The sequence below is a fragment of the Coregonus clupeaformis genome, unplaced genomic scaffold, assembly GCF_020615455.1.
Source record: "Coregonus clupeaformis isolate EN_2021a unplaced genomic scaffold, ASM2061545v1 scaf0033, whole genome shotgun sequence".
In the NCBI taxonomy this organism is placed as follows: Eukaryota; Metazoa; Chordata; class Actinopteri; order Salmoniformes; family Salmonidae; genus Coregonus; species Coregonus clupeaformis.
Genome location: NW_025533488.1, coordinates 877,181 through 893,923, shown reverse-complemented (window position 1 = coordinate 893,923; position 16,743 = coordinate 877,181). Strand labels below are relative to the sequence as shown.

Genomic DNA, 16,743 nt, shown 5'->3' with positions numbered 1-16,743 from the left:
ATCCAGGTCAAGGAGGGCATTCCCCAGGGCAGATTTCTATGCCGCTTACTTTTCTCAATATTTACTAATGACCTGCCAGTGGCACTGAGTAAAGCATGTGTGTCTATGTATGCTGATGACTCATTATTATGCAAATCAGCTACCCCTGCAAGTAAAATCACTGCAACACTTAACAAAGAGCTGCAGTCAGTTTTAGAATGGGTGGCAAGTAATAAGATAGTTATAAGTATTTCAAAAACTGAAAGCCTTGTATTTGGGACAAACCATTCACTACATCCTAAACCTCAACTAAATCTTGTAAATAATATTGTGGAATTTATTTTATTTTTATTCATTGCCTCATTGGACTTGGAAGCAGGAGGTTGTGAGAATAAAGAGTCAGATAATCTATACAGTAATTCATATACTTTTAATCTTTTTAATTTGTAGAATTCATCTTGTTCATCAATTAGGCATAGCAAATACAATAACACCGTACACATCCAGTGACATATTTCATTTGAAGTATATTTCTGCCAGGTTAAAAATGGGATTCAATAGCCTTTTTTACATTATTCTGAATGTTAGCAACATGTGAAAGCTAGCAATGCCAATGATTTCAAGCAATGTACAACACTTGTTTAGATTGGCAGATGCCTCACCAAACATCCATGCCTCACTGACTCATAGGACATTGAGGAGAGAAGAGGACAGGTGTGGGTGTGTGTAGGGGTTATGGGATGGATGTAGTTGTGGGTGTGGGTTGTTGTGGGTGTGTTTTTTTGCGAGAGCTGTCCCTAAAATGAAATGTCTATAGTGCATTCCACAGGTGGCTGCAGCATTACGCTAGTGGAGGTGGAGAGGTTTAGTTAACCCTACACAATGTGAAGCCCCAAGGGAGCGTCTAGTGAAAGGGGCTATTCAATAACATCCATTATTAACACACACAACATGTGAATAGTGGAGACTGGAGCTGGGGAGTGGGGAGATGGGGTGGGGGTGTAAAATGACAGGGAGGTTCCAAATACGATGGAACTAGTAAACAGAACGAGGCCATGGCCAGGAGAGGAGAGGAGAGGAGGTGAATGCACGGTGCCCCTCAGTGGAACAGGGCGACAGAGACCATGGATGTCACCAGGAGCAGGAGGCTCAGTCCGATGCTCTGGGCGTTGTTACACAGGTTGCCCTCGCAGCACTTCATGTCCACGCCCATGGCGGGCCCCAGAGCTCCTGACACTTCTCCCACACAGATTCTCTTGGAGGCACATCCCTTCATTGTCATCTTCTTGCCACCCGTGTTCACTAGCAGCACACAAAATACAATGTTACTGATATTCACAAGACTCAATGCTTCGCAAGTCCAGTCAAGTCCTGATAAGTGCACATTGGATAAAACTTTCAGCCCATTCTCTTATGGAATACTCCAGGGGGTGCTGAATCTGTAGGTACCAGATTACATTTGGACCTGGCGAAATGTGAAGCTATACTGTCCACTAGGGGCAATGTGAGCACCTATTACCATCTAGTACGCTTGCTAGGTTGTTGTGATGGGGGATAGGCCGTTTAAGCCGCAGTCTCTGGCTCAGAGGGTTGCGTGTTCAATCCCAGTGCTAGGCACTTGATTTTTGTTTTTTTGTTTTAAGCCTTTCCCAAACCTTAACCCTTAACTTAACCACTCTGAATTAATGTCTAAACTTAAGTTTAACCCTATCCCTAACCTTAGCCCTAACCTTAACCATTGGCAATGAATGCCTTAACTTACATGTTAGTTTCACTTTTAAGGAGTTTGACTGACAGCCAAGATACATCACCACATGGCGTAATTAAAACGTCGGGCCATGGGGTAATTATGTTGCTGCAGTTATGCAACGGGTTGGAGGTTTATTTGGAGATTGGAAAACTTTTCATTGCAGTGCTGCAGGACACATTCAATTAAAATACTCTACATTCAGTTATTACTTGCTCAGGGTAACTGCATGCTATCAGAGGCCAGGACTATATAAACACACAGAATATAAATAATTCCTCAGAGTAAGCATGTTATCATACATATGAGATGTGCAGACTCTGCAACGTGGTCTCAGAGCATTTCGTATTATTCTGTAAGTAAATTCTGGGAACTCCATTTAGTATGATATGTTACATTTCGTATTGTATGTATTAATTTGTGGATGTCCATCATCCATTTCGTATGATATGTTACGAATTACAATTCATATGATATGTTACAAATTGCAAAATGTAAGATAAGTTACGAATTAACCATGGCAAGGTGACTAGGAATATGGCAGAATACAAACAGTGTAGTTATTCACTCCGCAAGGCAATCAAACAAGCAAAACGTCAGTATAGAGACAAAGTGGAGTTGCAATTCAACGGCTCAGATACGAGATGTATGTGGCAAGGTCTACAGACAAACACAGACTACAAAAGGAAAACCAGCCACGTTGCCGAGACCGACGTCTTGCTTCCGGACAAGCTAAACACCTTCTTCGCCCGCTTTGAGGATAACACAGTTCCACCGACGCGGCCCGCTAGCCGCGTCCTCAGAGCATGCATGGACCAGCTGGCTGGTGTGTTTACAGACATATTCAATCTCTCCCTATCCCAGTCTGCTGTCCCCACATGCTTCAAGATGGCCACCATTGTTCCTGTACCCAAGAAAGCAAAGGTAACTGAACTAAACAACTATCGCCCCGTTGCACTCACCTCTGTCATCATGGAGTGCTTTGAGAGACTAGTCAAGGATCATATCACCTCTACCTTACCTGTCACCCTAGACCCACTTCAATTTGTTTTCCGCCCCAACAGATCCACAGACGATGCAATCGCCATCACTCTGCACACTGCCCTATCCAATCTGGACAAGAGGATTACCTATGTAAGAATGCTGTTCATTGACTATAGCTCAGCATTCAACACCATAGTACCCTCCAAGCTCATCATTAAGCTCGAGGTCCGGGGGCAAACTACCCGCCCTCCAGGACACCTACAGCACCCGATGTCACAGGAATGCCAAAAAGATCATCAAGGACATCAACCTCCCGAGCCATTGCCTGTTCACCCCGCTATCATCCAGAAGGCGAGGTCAGTACAGGTGCATCAAAGCTGGGACCGAGAGACTGAAAAACAGCTTCTATCTTAAGGCCATCAGACTGTTAAACAGTCATCACTAGCACATTAGAGGCTGCTGCCTATGGACATTGACTAGAAATTACTGGCCACTTTAAGAAATGGAACGCTAGCCACTTTAATAATGTTTACAAATCTTGCATTACTCATCTCATATGTATAAACTGTATTCTATACTATTCTACTGTATCTTAGTCCATGCCGCTCTGACATCGCTCGTCCATATATGTATATATTCTTAATTAATTCCTTACTTAGATTTGTGTGTATTGGGTATATGTTATGAAATTGTTAGGTATTACTTATTAGATATTACTGCACTGTCGGATCTAGAAGCACAAGCATTTCGCTTCACCCACAATAACATCTGCTAAACACGTGTATGTGACCAATACAATTTTATTTGATTTCAATTCCAAAATATTTGTTGCTAACATTAGCTATGTGGCTAGATGGTTAACGCTAACATTAGCTAGCAGTAAGGGTTCGTGTTAGCGGTTAGGGTTAAGGTTAGAAGTTAGGGCAAGGGTTATCTAAAAAGTTAGGGGAATGGATCTAAAACGCTAAAGTTGTATGAGATACAAACATGCAACCTTTGGGTTGCTAGACATTAGCATTATATGCCCACCCATCCACTCTGACCAACCACCCTCCTTACGTTTTTGCCTTAATTAACCTTCTATCTGATGTAACTAAACCAAACATAACATATCATACTAATTTGAGTGTCCCGGATTTACGTTTACTATGTTATGTCTAGTCTATGAGACCAGTCTGAGAGACTAAATAAATAGGCTTTAGGAATGTAAAGAATGTGCAGGTAACGGTGAGCCATAAATCTGACACACTACCTGATGTTGAGATGCAGCGGTCCTCGTCTCCCAAGCAGCTCAGAGCGCTCGTGCAGTCCGTTCCGGTACAGGTGAAGCACTTCTTGCCATTAGGAGTGGGTTTAGTGGACTCTACAGGATAAGTGATTGCACTTTTCACTTCCACCTCACCACAAACCAAAATCAAAATAGATTAATTCTATTCCTTATAATCGCCTATTTCGAGTATTCCTCTATGTTGAAAACACTTGGCAGCCATTAAATAATTATGCTAAATAAATCGGTTGGTTGTATTTCAATTTAAGAATTGAGTTAGTCTAATTCAGCAACTCAAACTTTCCTCATAGAACTATCAATTAAAATGATTAATTTCAATTCAACCTTTCAACATGCTATCAAATCGAATGTTTTAATAGTAGCATTGATTATAAACTAACATAGCCTATACATTCTCATTGAGATAGTTACCAGGGACGCTTTGGGAGTTGCAGAGGTCCGTATTGCAGCATTTGCTGGCGAACGTAGTGCGCGAGATTCCGAAATTGACACTGAAACTCTCAGTTGGCACCGCGCAAGACTTCGCGTTGACATCTACTAATTTTGTATCGCCTGGAAATGGAAAGAAGAGGTCGAGTCAAGAAAAAAAACATACAGGTAAAAAAACGTAATAAAATGAACCAGAATATTTGTTTTATCGTTAGGCTAACATTTATGAGCTAAATGAACCTGCCATTAATTTACCCATATAGGATGTAATCCGCGTGTTTCCACATTGGGTTGGATTAGGACAGTCAATCTGCTTGTCCGTGCATGTTCCCGATTGTCCTGGTGTGCACTCAAAGCACTTGAGTGAATATGCTGAGAAGGTGAAAAGTTACAGCATCCCATTATTTGAAATTATTTTCATAAATTATCAGGGATATAATAGACTAAAACGTGGACCCTTTTTTATTTGGCTGAAATGCGTTTGTCATTCAAAAGGTAAATTGATCAATGCTGTTGAAGTTATATATTTATTTCTTCTTCATTATAGTTCTAAACTGCGGGCTATAGGCTAAACTGAAATTGCAAAAGAAAGTATAATAATTGCTGAACTTGATCTTCAAAGCAGAATTAATCCAAATGCAGCCAAAGGTAGCCTAAGTAATACAAAAATGATATGGGCCATAGCCATATTTAGAGATTTTCTTTGTGTACTATTTTGACATTTAAAATAAATTAGAATCGAAATGCATGTTAACCGTAGGCTATGGCCTAGATAGTCCTCTTACCTTTGTGAAGAAGCACACTCACGAGGATGTGTCACACTCTGGCTCCGGGACTGTGTGTTAGAGCTAGGGTGTATTTCATTTGGTGGTGTTGGGTTGGGTGAGTTTCATTTGTTTTGTGTCTAGTGGTGATTGGTCTATGACTCCCAATCGGAGGTAACGAGTGTCAGCTGTCGGCTCGTTATCTCTGATTGGGAGCCATATATATTCTGTGTGTTTTCTCCTGTGGGTTGTGGGTTATTGTTCCAAGTTAAGGTATTGTTTCCGTGTTCCTGTTTAGTCTATGTACTGTTGGACTTCACGTTTCGTCATTTTGTTTTGTAGTTACGTGCTTTGATTATTAAAGTCATCATGTTCACTCGCAACGCTGCGCATTGGTCTCCTCCTTCAGACGATCGTGACAGAATAACCCACCATAAAAGGACCAAGCAGCGTAACAAGCGGCAACAGGACCTACCTACACAGGAGTTATGGACGCCTCCTAAGGATTTTTGGACATGGGAGGAGATTCGGGCTGGAAAGGGTCCTTGGGCACAACCAGAGGAATATCACCGCCCTCGTGAAGAGCTGGAGGCAGCCAAAGCCGAGAGGAGGTGGTATGAGGAGGCAGCAAGAAGGCGAGGCTGGAGGCCTGTGGACGAGAGGCAACCCCAAGAAATTTTGGGGGGCACATGGCTTGGGCGACTGGGCAGCAGGAGGCTGCCACAGGGAGAAAAGGAGAGAAGGCTAACGAGTCACGGGAGCCAGTGGCGAGTAGAAGGAGGGGAAGTGTGTGTGGCACGGCGTGAAGGACTGATGTGTGTTGCCAGTCCGGTCCGGCCCGTTCCTGATCCTCGGTTGAGGCCAGTGGTGTGTGTTCCCGGTACGGACCGGCCTGTTCCTGCTCCAAGCACGTATCCTACGGGGTGCGTCACCAGCCCAGCCCGGCCTGTTCCTTCAGAGCCGTCCGCCAGACCGGAGCCGCTAGAGCCTTCTGCCAGACAGAATCATACACCTGCTATGGAATCAGCAGGAGCCGACGCAGCCTATGCTGGACTGGAGGCTCGGGTTCGTGACGGGCAGGAGCGGCTCATGCGGATGGGAGCCGCCCTGCTGGGAGGTGATGACCACTCTCCGAGGCTGGGGTCCGCCTCCACCGCCAGCCGCCCAGCCAGCACCGTCAGCCAGCCATGAGCAGCCAGATCCGTCAGCCAACCATGAGCAGCCAGATCCGTCAGCCAGCCATGAGCAGCCAGATCCGTCAGCCAGCCATGAGCAGCCAGATCCGTCAGCCAGCCATGAGCAGCCAGATCCGTCAGCCAGCCATGAGCAGCCAGATCCGTCAGCCAACCATGAGCAGCCAGATCCGTCCAGCCAACCATGAGCAGCCAGATCCGTCCAGCCAGCCGCGAGCAGCCAGATCCGTCAGCCAGCCATGAGCAGCCAGATCCGTCAGCCAGCCATGAGCAGCCAGATCCGTCCAGCCAGCCATGAGCAGCCAGATCCGTCAGCCAGCCACGAGCAGCCAGATCCGTCAGCCAGCCATGAGCAGCCAGATCCGTCAGCCAGCCATGAGCAGCCAGATCCGTCAGCCAGCCATGAGCAGCCAGATCCGTCAGCCAGCCACGAGCAGCCGGATCCGCCAGAGCCGTCCAGCCAGGTTCCGCCAGAGCCGTCCAGCCAGGAACCGCCAGAGCCGTTCAGCCAGGATCCGCCAGAGCCGTCCAGCCAGGATCCGCCAGAGCCGTCCAGCCAGGATCCGCCAGAGCCGTTCAGCCGGGATCCGCCAGAGCCGTTCAGCCAGGATCCGCCAGAGCCGTCCAGCCAGGATCCGCCAGAGCCGTCCAGCCAGGATCCGCCAGAGCCGTCCAGCCAGGATCCGCCAGAGCCGTCCAGCCAGGATCCGCCAGAGCCGTCCAGCCAGGATCCGCCAGAGCCGTCCAGCCAGGATCCGCCAGAGCCGTCCAGCCAGGATCCGCCAGAGCCGTCCAGGCCGGATTCGCCAGAGCCGTCCAGCCCGGATCCGCCAGAGCCGTCCAGCCCGGATCCGCCAGAGCCGTCCAGCCCGGATCCGCCAGAGCCGTCCAGCCCGGATCCGCCAGCCAGCCAGGATCCGCCAGAGCCAGCCAGCCAGGATCCGCCTTTCAGTCCGGAGCTGCCCCTTAGTCCGGTACTGCCCCTTAGCCCGGTGCTGCCCCTTAGTCCGGTGCTGCCCCTTAGGCCGGTGCTGCCCCTTAGTCCGGTGCTGCCCCTTAGCCCGGTGCTGCCCCTTAGTCCGGTGCTGCCCCTTAGCCCGGTGCTGCCCCTTAGCCCGGTGCTGCCCCTTAGTCCGGTGCTGCCCCTTAGTCCGGTGCTGCCCCTGAGTCCGGTGATGCCTCTTAGTCCAGGGCTGCCCCTTAATCCTGTGGGGTTTAGTTGGGGGGTGGTCATTGGGAGGAGGCTACCGAAGCAGGTTGTGACTGCGGTGGGGTGGGGATCACGACCGGGGGCCAGAGCCGCCACCGGGGACAGACGCCCACCCAGACCCTCCCCTAGACTGTATGCTGGTGCGCCCGGAGTGCGCACCTTTAGGGGGTACTGTCACACTCTGGCTCCGGGACTGTGTGTTAGAGCTAGGGTGTATTTCATTTGGTGGTGTTGGGTTGGGTGAGTTTCATTTGTTTTGTGTCTAGTGGTGATTGGTCTATGACTCCCAATCGGAGGTAACGAGTGTCAGCTGTCGGCTCGTTATCTCTGATTGGGAGCCATATATATTCTGTGTGTTTTCTCCTGTGGGTTGTGGGTTATTGTTCCAAGTTAAGGTATTGTTTCCGTGTTCCTGTTTAGTCTATGTACTGTTGGACTTCACGTTTCGTCATTTTGTTTTGTAGTTACGTGCTTTGATTATTAAAGTCATCATGTTCACTCGCAACGCTGCGCATTGGTCTCCTCCTTCAGACGATCGTGACAGGATGGTTACAATAAGGTGCATTTTGACTTGGAGCTGAAGGAGGTGAAATGATATAGGGTGTGTCGAGTTACAGCATTTATCTGTGATCATTTAGAGGTGTGGCATGTTTTGTCTAGAAGCATTCACACACTCACAGAGCTATCGAAATCCACTGTTCAATAACTGAGCTTTGAATACAGTGTTCTGTTGCAACACATACCATTTGTAGAATGTGGCAACTTGTTTTTAGAATTTTCACATTTTGTTTTCTGTGGTCTTACATCCTGGAATTAAAATTCATGAACTTGTTTCAATGCTCCATGTTCTGCAAAACCTTCACAATTTCAAAATAAAAAATAAATGTCAAATAAATATTATTTTCTTTTTGGATAGGCTTCCACCAACTTTGCACACTTTGCGGATCATTGCAGTCAAAAATGTGACAGCCCCATTGTGAATAGGACTTTTATTCATTTTTATGTATGCTGTTGTATTTCCTGTAATGAAATCTGTCCTTTGTCATTGGCGATGAGAAAACACTGATTTAATAACAGCAAACACTAAAATAAAAAGGAGTTAAATCCTAGTCACACTCAGGAGTTTCCACTGTCTTGACTTGGTAAGAAACTGTTTTCTCTCCCAGTGTCAGGTCTCAAGCAGACTGAAGCAGGCCTAAGACCTTGCCTTTGCTTCACTCCATACCTGCCATTTGATCCTGACAAAACTCCTCTGCTCCATGCCAATGACAGCCATAAGAGGATACAGCCATCACCATGCTTGGACATTTGGAGGGTTATTCAATGAAATGTTGTGTTGGCTTTGACCCAAATGTAACGCTTTGCATTTTGGCCTTTTTGCAGTATTAAGTGCCTTCCTGAAAAAAAGTTATTCTGTTGGAATTTCAGTACTTCAGTATAACGTTTTCTGCAGGTTTTCCTCATGGCTCTATTTAAAGTAATGTTCTCAGAACATTAAGAAACCTTTCTATAAAAACCACAAGAAAACATTAGTAACGTTCAAAGAACATTTTAACAATGTTATTGAAAAACATACAGTATACATTCCGTTCTCAACGTCAAACACATTCTCTTTATCCTCTATCTTTTTAAGTGTGTTCAGGTGTGATGGCCACGCCCACAAATTGAACACACCTGAATCTCACTGACGCCATGCCACAAATAAAAAAAATCTGTTTGCGTGATCAATGTCTGACCAAATTCATTTCCATGGGTCCAATATTTGCCCTTTATTATTTTTAAAATTCTTAAATCTCTGTCAAACTGGTTGTTGATCATTTTTGGACAACCATTTTCAGGTCTTGCCATAGATTTTCAAGTTGATTTAAGTCAAAACTGTAACTCGGCCACTCAGGAACATTCACTGTCTTCTTGGTAAGCAACTCCAGTTGGCCTTGTGTTTTAGGTTATTGTCCTGCTGAAAGGTGAATTAATCTCCTGGTGTCTGGTGGAAAGCAGACTGAACCAGGTATTCCTCTAGGATTTTGCCTGTGCTTAGCTCCATTCCGTTTCTTTTTTATCCTGAAAAACTCCCCAGTCCTTAACGATTACAAGCATACCCATATCATGATGCAGCCACCACTATGCTTGCAAATACGGAGAGTGTTAATCAGTAATTTGTTGAATTGGATTTGCCCCAAATAAAACACTTTGTATTCAGAATAATAAGTTAAATGCTTTGCCACATTTTTTTTGCATTATTACTTTGGTGCCTTGTTGCAAACAGGATGCATGTTTTGAAATATTTTTTATTCTGTACAGGCTTCCTTCTTTTCCCTCTGTCAATTAGATTAGTATTGTGGAATAACTCAAATTTTTATCCTATCACAGCCATTAAACTCTGTAACTGTTTTGAAGTCACCATTGGCCTCATGGTGAAATCCCCGAGCGGTTTCATTCCTCTCCGGCAACTGAGTTAGGAAGGACGCCTGAATCTTTGTAGTGACTGGGTGTATTGATACACCATCCAACATGTAATTAATAACTTCACCATGCTCAAAGGGATATTCAATGTCTGCAATTTGTTTAAACCCACCTACCAATAGGTGGCCTTCTTTGCGAAGCATTGGATAACCTCCCTGGTCTCTGTGGTTGAATCTGTTGTTGAAATGCACTGCTCGACCTTACAGATAATTGTATGTGTGGGGTACAGAGATGACGTAGTCATTTAAAAATCACGTTAAAGACTATTATTGCACACAGAGTGAGTCCATGCAATTTGTTATGTGACTTGTTAAGCAAATGGTTACACCTGATCTTATTTAGGCTTGCCATAACAAAGGGGTGAATACTTATTGACTAAAGACATCTTTAAATGTTTAATGCATTTTTTTGTTTTACTGGAAAAACATTATTCCACTTTGACATTATGGGGTATTGTGTGTAGGCCAGTGACAAAAAAAATCTAAATTTAATCAATTTAAAATGTAGGCTGTAACACAACAACATTTGGAAAAAGTCAAGGGGTGTGAATACTTTCTGAAGGCACTGTATATAAAACTAAAACATTTTTGACTGCACTGGGCCTTTAACATGCAGTGTGTATCTGACTCAGGTTTGTTAGATGCACAACAGTCATTTCTCCACTGTAGTAGCTGATGTGTGATGAGCTCCACCCCCTGCACATGGCATATTCTGCTCCCAAGTGCTTCAATCTGACCTGCACCTGGTTCAATGCGTTCCTCCCGAACGTTAAGCACTTTCTTTCTCTTTCTCTTCATATAAACTCAGCAAAAAAGAAACGTCCTCTCACTGTCAACTGCCTTTATTTTCAGCAAACTTAACATGTGTAAATATTTGTATGAACATAACAAGATTCAACAACTGAGACATAAACTGAACAAGTTCCACAGACATGTGACTAACAGAACTTGAATAATGTGTCCCTGAACAAAGGGGGGGTCAAAATCAAAAGTAACAGTCAGTATCTGGTGTGGCCACCAGCTGCATTAAGTACTGCAGTGCATCTCCTCCTCATTGACTGCACCAGATTTGCCAGTTCTTGCTGTGAGATGTTACCCCACTCTTCCACCAAGGCACCTGCAAGTTCCCAGACATTTCTGGGGGGAATGGCCCTAGCCCTCACCATCTGATCCAACAGGTCCCAGACGTGCTCAATGGGATTGAGATTCGGGATCTTCGCTGGCCATCGCAGAACACTGACATTCCTGTCTTGCAGGAAATCACGCACAGAACGAGCAGTTTGGCTGGTGGCATTGTCATGCTGGAGGGTCATGTCAGGATGAGCCTGCAGGAAGGGTACCACATGAGGGAGGAGGATTTCTTCCTTGTAACGCACAGCGTTGAGATTGCCTGCAATGACAACAAGCTCAGTCTGATGATGCTGTGACACACCGCCCCAGACCATGACGGACCCTCCACCTCCAAATCGATCCCGCTCCAGAGTACAGGCCTCGATGTAACAATAAATGCCAATTCGACCATCACCCCTGGTGAGACAAAACTGCAACTCATCAGTGAAGAGCACTTTTTGCCAGTGACGGTAGGTTTGTGCCCATAGGCGACGTTGTTGCCGGTGATGTCTGGTGAGGACCTGCCTTACAACAGGCCTACAAGCCCTCAGTCCAGCCTCTCTCAGCCTATTGCGGACTGAGCACTGATGGAGGGATTGTGCGTTCCTGGTGTAACTCGGGCAGTTGTTGTTGCCATTCTGTACCTGTCCCGCAGGTGTGATGTACGGATGTACCGATCCTGTGCAGGTGTTGTTACACGTGGTCTGCCACTGCGAGGACGATCAGCTGTCCGTCCTGTCTCCCTGTAGCGCTGTCTTAGGCGTCTCACAGTATGGACATTGCAATGTATTGCCCTGGCCACATCCTCAGTCCTCATGCCTCGTTGCAGCATGCCTAAAGAACATTCACGCAGATGAGCAGGGACCCTGGGCATCTTTCTTTTAGTGTTTTTCAGAGTCAGTAGAAAGGCCTCTTTAGTGTCCTAAGTTTTCATAACTGTGACCTTAATTGCCTACTGTCTGTAAGCTGTTAGTGTCTTAATGACCGTTCCACAGGTGCATGTTCATTAATTGTTTATGGTTCATTGAACAAGCATGGGAAACAGTGTTTAAACCCTTTACAATGACGATCTGTGAAGTTATTTGGATCTTTACGAATTATCTTTGAAAGACAGGGTCCTGAAAAAGGGACGTTTCTTTTTTTGCTGAGTTTAGTTTATTGATGGCTGTCACGATCGTCGAATACAGTGGACCAATGCGCAGCGTGATAAGTGAACATACTTCTTTATTAATGTCACCACACAAACAAAACAACAAACGATACGTGAAGTCCTTGGTCTACAACACCAAACCAACACGGAACAAGATCCCACAACACACTGTGGAAAACAGGCTGCCTAAGTATGGTTCCCAATCAGAGACAACAAGCAACAGCTGATACACGTTGCCTCTGATTGAGAACCACACCGGCCAACATAGAAACAAATGAACTAGATAATCACCCTAGCACACAAAACACATAGAAACAACACACCCTTGCTCAACTTAACAGAGTCCCAGAGCCAGGGCGTGACAATGGCAGTAGGATGTGCCTATCACTCACATGGACTTCTTGGCATGGTACATGACGTATGATTCAATCCCTGCTGACTAATGTGTATTAGTCTTGTAAGTGCTTGCATACTTTTCAATACATTACACTAAAGGTGTGGTCTCCATGTTCCCAAGACTTATAGCTAAAAGTTTTAAACTTGACTCAAATATATCTGTTCTGACACAAACGTGCCTTCTCTAATGGGGGAAGATTCCTGCAGTTTCACAATAAATGGCAAGAGTTTTCCCTTCTGTTCTCAATCCAACAAGGATCATTGAGGTTTAGAATACTCTAATAATATTTATCCCAGAGATGTTATGAGCGCTCAGGAAATCTGACCACCCATGTAATCAAATAACAATAATGTTATTTTTCTGGACAAAAAGTAACATTTATTTAAACACTTAACCCTAGTTGTTCCTGTAAGTCCCTCTGTATAAAAACGTCAGCTAAATTACTAAAATGTATATGCAATTTGTCCAATAGAACAGAATTGAACAGACTCCTGTGATAAAATGTTTTTACAATGATTGCAACAATGTCACTGGAGTGGCTGTGCAAAGCATACACAGAATATGCACATTATTGCATCCTGATGAGGGGACAAAGAAACGGGACATGAAGCAAAGTAACACAAACGCATACAACACTTTGCCCATGAACTGAATGTAATATGTAAAAGATTTACAAATTATTTACAATTCATTTGTTTGTTGATATTAGTTTGTCACACACTTGTTTTTACTTTCATTTCCTCTGCAAATGAGCCCTTAAGTTTCTATTCCTTTAGTTACATTTCCTGTCAAAACCTCAAACCGAACCATGTGACAAGCCCTACAGTGGGGGAAAAAAGTATTTAGTCAGCCACCAATTGTGCAAGTTCTCCCACTTAAAAAGATGAGAGAGGCCTGTAATTTTCATCATAGGTACACGTCAACTATGACAGACAAATTGAGAAAAAGAAATCCAGAAAATCACATTGTAGGATTTTTTATGAATTTATTTGCAAATTATGGTGGAAAATAAGTATTTGGTCACCAACAAACAAGCAAGATTTCTGGCTCTCACAGACCTGTAACTTCTTCTTTAAGAGGCTCCTCTGTCCTCCACTCGTTACCTGTATTAATGGCACCTGTTTGAACTTGTTATCAGTATAAAAGACACCTGTCCACAACCTCAAACAGTCACACTCCAAACTCCACTATGGCCAAGACCAAAGAGCTGTCAAAGGACACCAGAAACAAAAGTGTAGACCTGCACCAGGCTGGGAAGATTGAATCTGCAATAGGTAAGCAGCTTGGTTTGAAGAAATCAACTGTGGGAGCAATTATTAGGAAATGGAAGACATACAAGACCACTGATAATCTCCATCGATCTGGGGCTCCACGCAAGATCTCACCCCGTGGGGTCAAAATTATCACAAGAACGGTGAGCAAAAATCCCAGAACCACACGGGGGACCTAGTGAATGACCTGCAGAGAGCTGGGACCAAAGTAACAAAGCCTACCATCAGTAACACACTACGCCGCCAGGGACTCAAATCCTGCAGTGCGAGACGTGTCCCCCTGCTTAAGCCAGTACATGTCCAGGCCCGTCTGAAGTTTGCTAGAGTGCATTTGGATGATCCAGAAGAGGATTGGGAGAATGTCATATGGTCAGATGAAACCAAAATATAACTTTTTGGTAAAAACTCAACTCGTCGTGTTTGGAGGACAAAGAATGCTGAGTTGCATCCAAAGAACACCATACCTACTGTGAAGCATGGGGTTGGAAACATCATGCTTTGGGGCTGTTTTTCTGCAAAGGGACCAGGACGACTGATCCGTGTAAAGGAAAGAATGAATGGGGCCATGTATCGTGAGATTTTGAGTGAAAACCTCCTTCCATCAGGAAGGGCATTGAAGATGAAACGTGGCTGGGTCTTTCAGCATGACAATGATCCCAAACACACCGCCCGGGCAACGAAGGAGTGGCTTCGTAAGAAGCATTTCAAGGTCCTGGAGTGGCCTAGCCAGTCTCCAGATCTCAACCCCATAGAAAATGTTTGGAGGGAGTTGAAAGTCCGTGTTGCCCAGCGACAGCCCCAAAACATCACTGCTCTAGAGGAGATCTGCATGGAAGAATGGGCCAAAATACCAGCAACAGTGTGTGAAAACCTTGTGAAGACTTACAGAAAACGTTTGACCTGTGTCATTGCCAACAAAGGGTATATAACAAAGTATTCAGAAACTTTTGTTATTGACCAAATACTTATTTTCCACCATAATTTGCAAATAAATTCATTAAAAATCCTACAATGTGATTTTCTGGAGAAAAAAAATCTCATTTTGTCTGTCATATTTGACGTGTACCTATGATGAGAATTACAGGCCTCTCTCATCTTTTTAAGTGGGAGAACTTGCACAATTGGTGGCTTACTAAATACTTTTTTTCCCCACTGTACTTTTGAATTGATAAACCCTGACCCACTTTAATATCTTCCATTTTAAAGATTCTGTTTCTCTCAGTTATGTTTTGTGTCATGAGCCTGCAAAAAATAGCGGCCTCTGTCTGTGTTGCTCCTATTTGTTATTGTTTGAATCCGGGAAAACTATCTGGATCCCAGTCAGAGGAAAACACCTCCTAAAGCCCTGAGAAGAATGTGTCAGAACATGTGTTATCCTAACAAAATGCTCTGTAAAGGTCAGGTGAAATAAGATGGTAGTGCAGATGGGTGTGAGTTAGGTTGAAAACTTCAAATGTCAGCCTATGCCTGAGGGCGTTTTACAGTTTTTTTCCTCCTGTAAAAGACACCTAAGGGAAATTGGCTGCTCTGTGGTTGCGTGAGAATGAATGTTTTTTCAAAGAACATTACCCTGGCAGTGCCAACTTCACCTTTTCAACCATTCATAATCATTCCAAGTTCATTAACCTACGTTTTATACTACCCTATCATTATTACAGAGTATGGAAATAGACCAAAAAAGCAGATAGACTAGGGATCTTGTTCTTGAATATAAATCAATGATGAAAATAAAACATATCGACTGAACAATACTGTTATGAAGAAGGTTAAAACTAACCACTGAAATTATTGGGGTGTTATGTCCATAATCGCAGGAAGTAGGGGTGCTGCAGCACCCTCTGAAAAATCGGAATAAAACAAATATATTCAGCTGTTTAATTACATTTATTCAGCACACGCAAGGGAACCACGCCGGCAAAGCTTGTTATGCACATGCATAAGGTACATCTGAATACCAACTACTGAGATGTGCGTAGGAAAGGTGTACATTTCCTAAATCTGAATCGGCCCTAAATTACCACAACTGTTTTGAAACCATTTTGATAAATATCATTTGGTTGATATTGTTGTGAATGCAGATACTGTCTACTGCACCCCTTTTATGTCCCGCCTACCTTGTTGGTGATTGGCAATATTGTTGGCCAATCACCAGTCAGCACCACATTCATGTTCTCTGTAACTGTCATTTTGGGGCAGTTGACTTGATGTATGGGGGACGACAGACGACAATGCAAATAGTCCGGGTAGCCATGATTAGCTGTTCAGGAGTCTTATGGCTTGGGGGTAGAAGCTGTTAAGAAGCCTTTTGGACCTAGACTTGGTGCTCTGGTACCGCTTGCTGTGCAGTAGCAGAGAGAACAGTCTATGACTAGGGTGGCTGGAGTCTTTGACCATTTTTAAGGCCTTCCTCTGACACCGCCTGGTATAGAGGTCCTGGATGGCAGGAAGCTTGGCCCCAGTGATGTACTGGGTCGTACACACTACCCTCTGTAGTGCCTTGCGGTCGGAGGCCGAGCAGTTGCCATACCAGGCGGTGATGCAACCAGTCAGGATGCTCTCAATGGTGCAGCTGTATAACTTTTTTAGGATCTGAGGACCCATGCCAAATACTGAGGGGGAATAGGCTTTGTCGTGCCCTCTTCACGACTGTCTTGGTGTGTTTGGACCATAGTTTGTTGGTGATGTGGACACCAAGGAACTTGAAGCTCTGAACCTGTTCCCCTAAAGCCCCATCGATGAGTCCTTAAAAGTGTTTGTGT

The 16,743-nt window shown here is 44.6% G+C and overlaps 1 protein-coding gene across 1 annotated transcript; it reads right to left on the bottom strand.

Annotated features, from left to right (window-relative positions):
* Nucleotides 1–390: 390 nt before the first annotated feature.
* On the bottom strand, nucleotides 391–8,199 carry LOC123483132 (urokinase plasminogen activator surface receptor-like). Its single transcript, XM_045212628.1, has 6 exons — nucleotides 8,142–8,199; nucleotides 5,213–5,240; nucleotides 4,683–4,799; nucleotides 4,410–4,550; nucleotides 3,963–4,073; nucleotides 391–1,281 (listed from the first exon to the last, which is right to left on the bottom strand). The coding sequence occupies exons 1-6, from the start codon at nucleotides 8,157–8,159 to the stop codon at nucleotides 1,079–1,081; spliced, it is 618 nt and encodes a 205-aa protein (XP_045068563.1). The 5' UTR covers nucleotides 8,160–8,199; the 3' UTR covers nucleotides 391–1,078.
* Between the last annotated feature and the right edge of the window lie 8,544 nt (nucleotides 8,200–16,743).

What these genes read in the sequence shown, in the direction of transcription:
- LOC123483132 (XM_045212628.1), bottom strand. An exon ending in GAGTGTGCTTCTTCACAAAG is followed by an intron (nt 4,800 to 5,212) that starts GTAAGAGGACTA and finishes TCACCTTCTCAG; the next exon opens with CATATTCACTCAAGTGCTTT. An exon ending in GCGGATTACATCCTATATGG is followed by an intron (nt 4,551 to 4,682) that starts GTAAATTAATGG and finishes TTCCATTTCCAG; the next exon opens with GCGATACAAAATTAGTAGAT.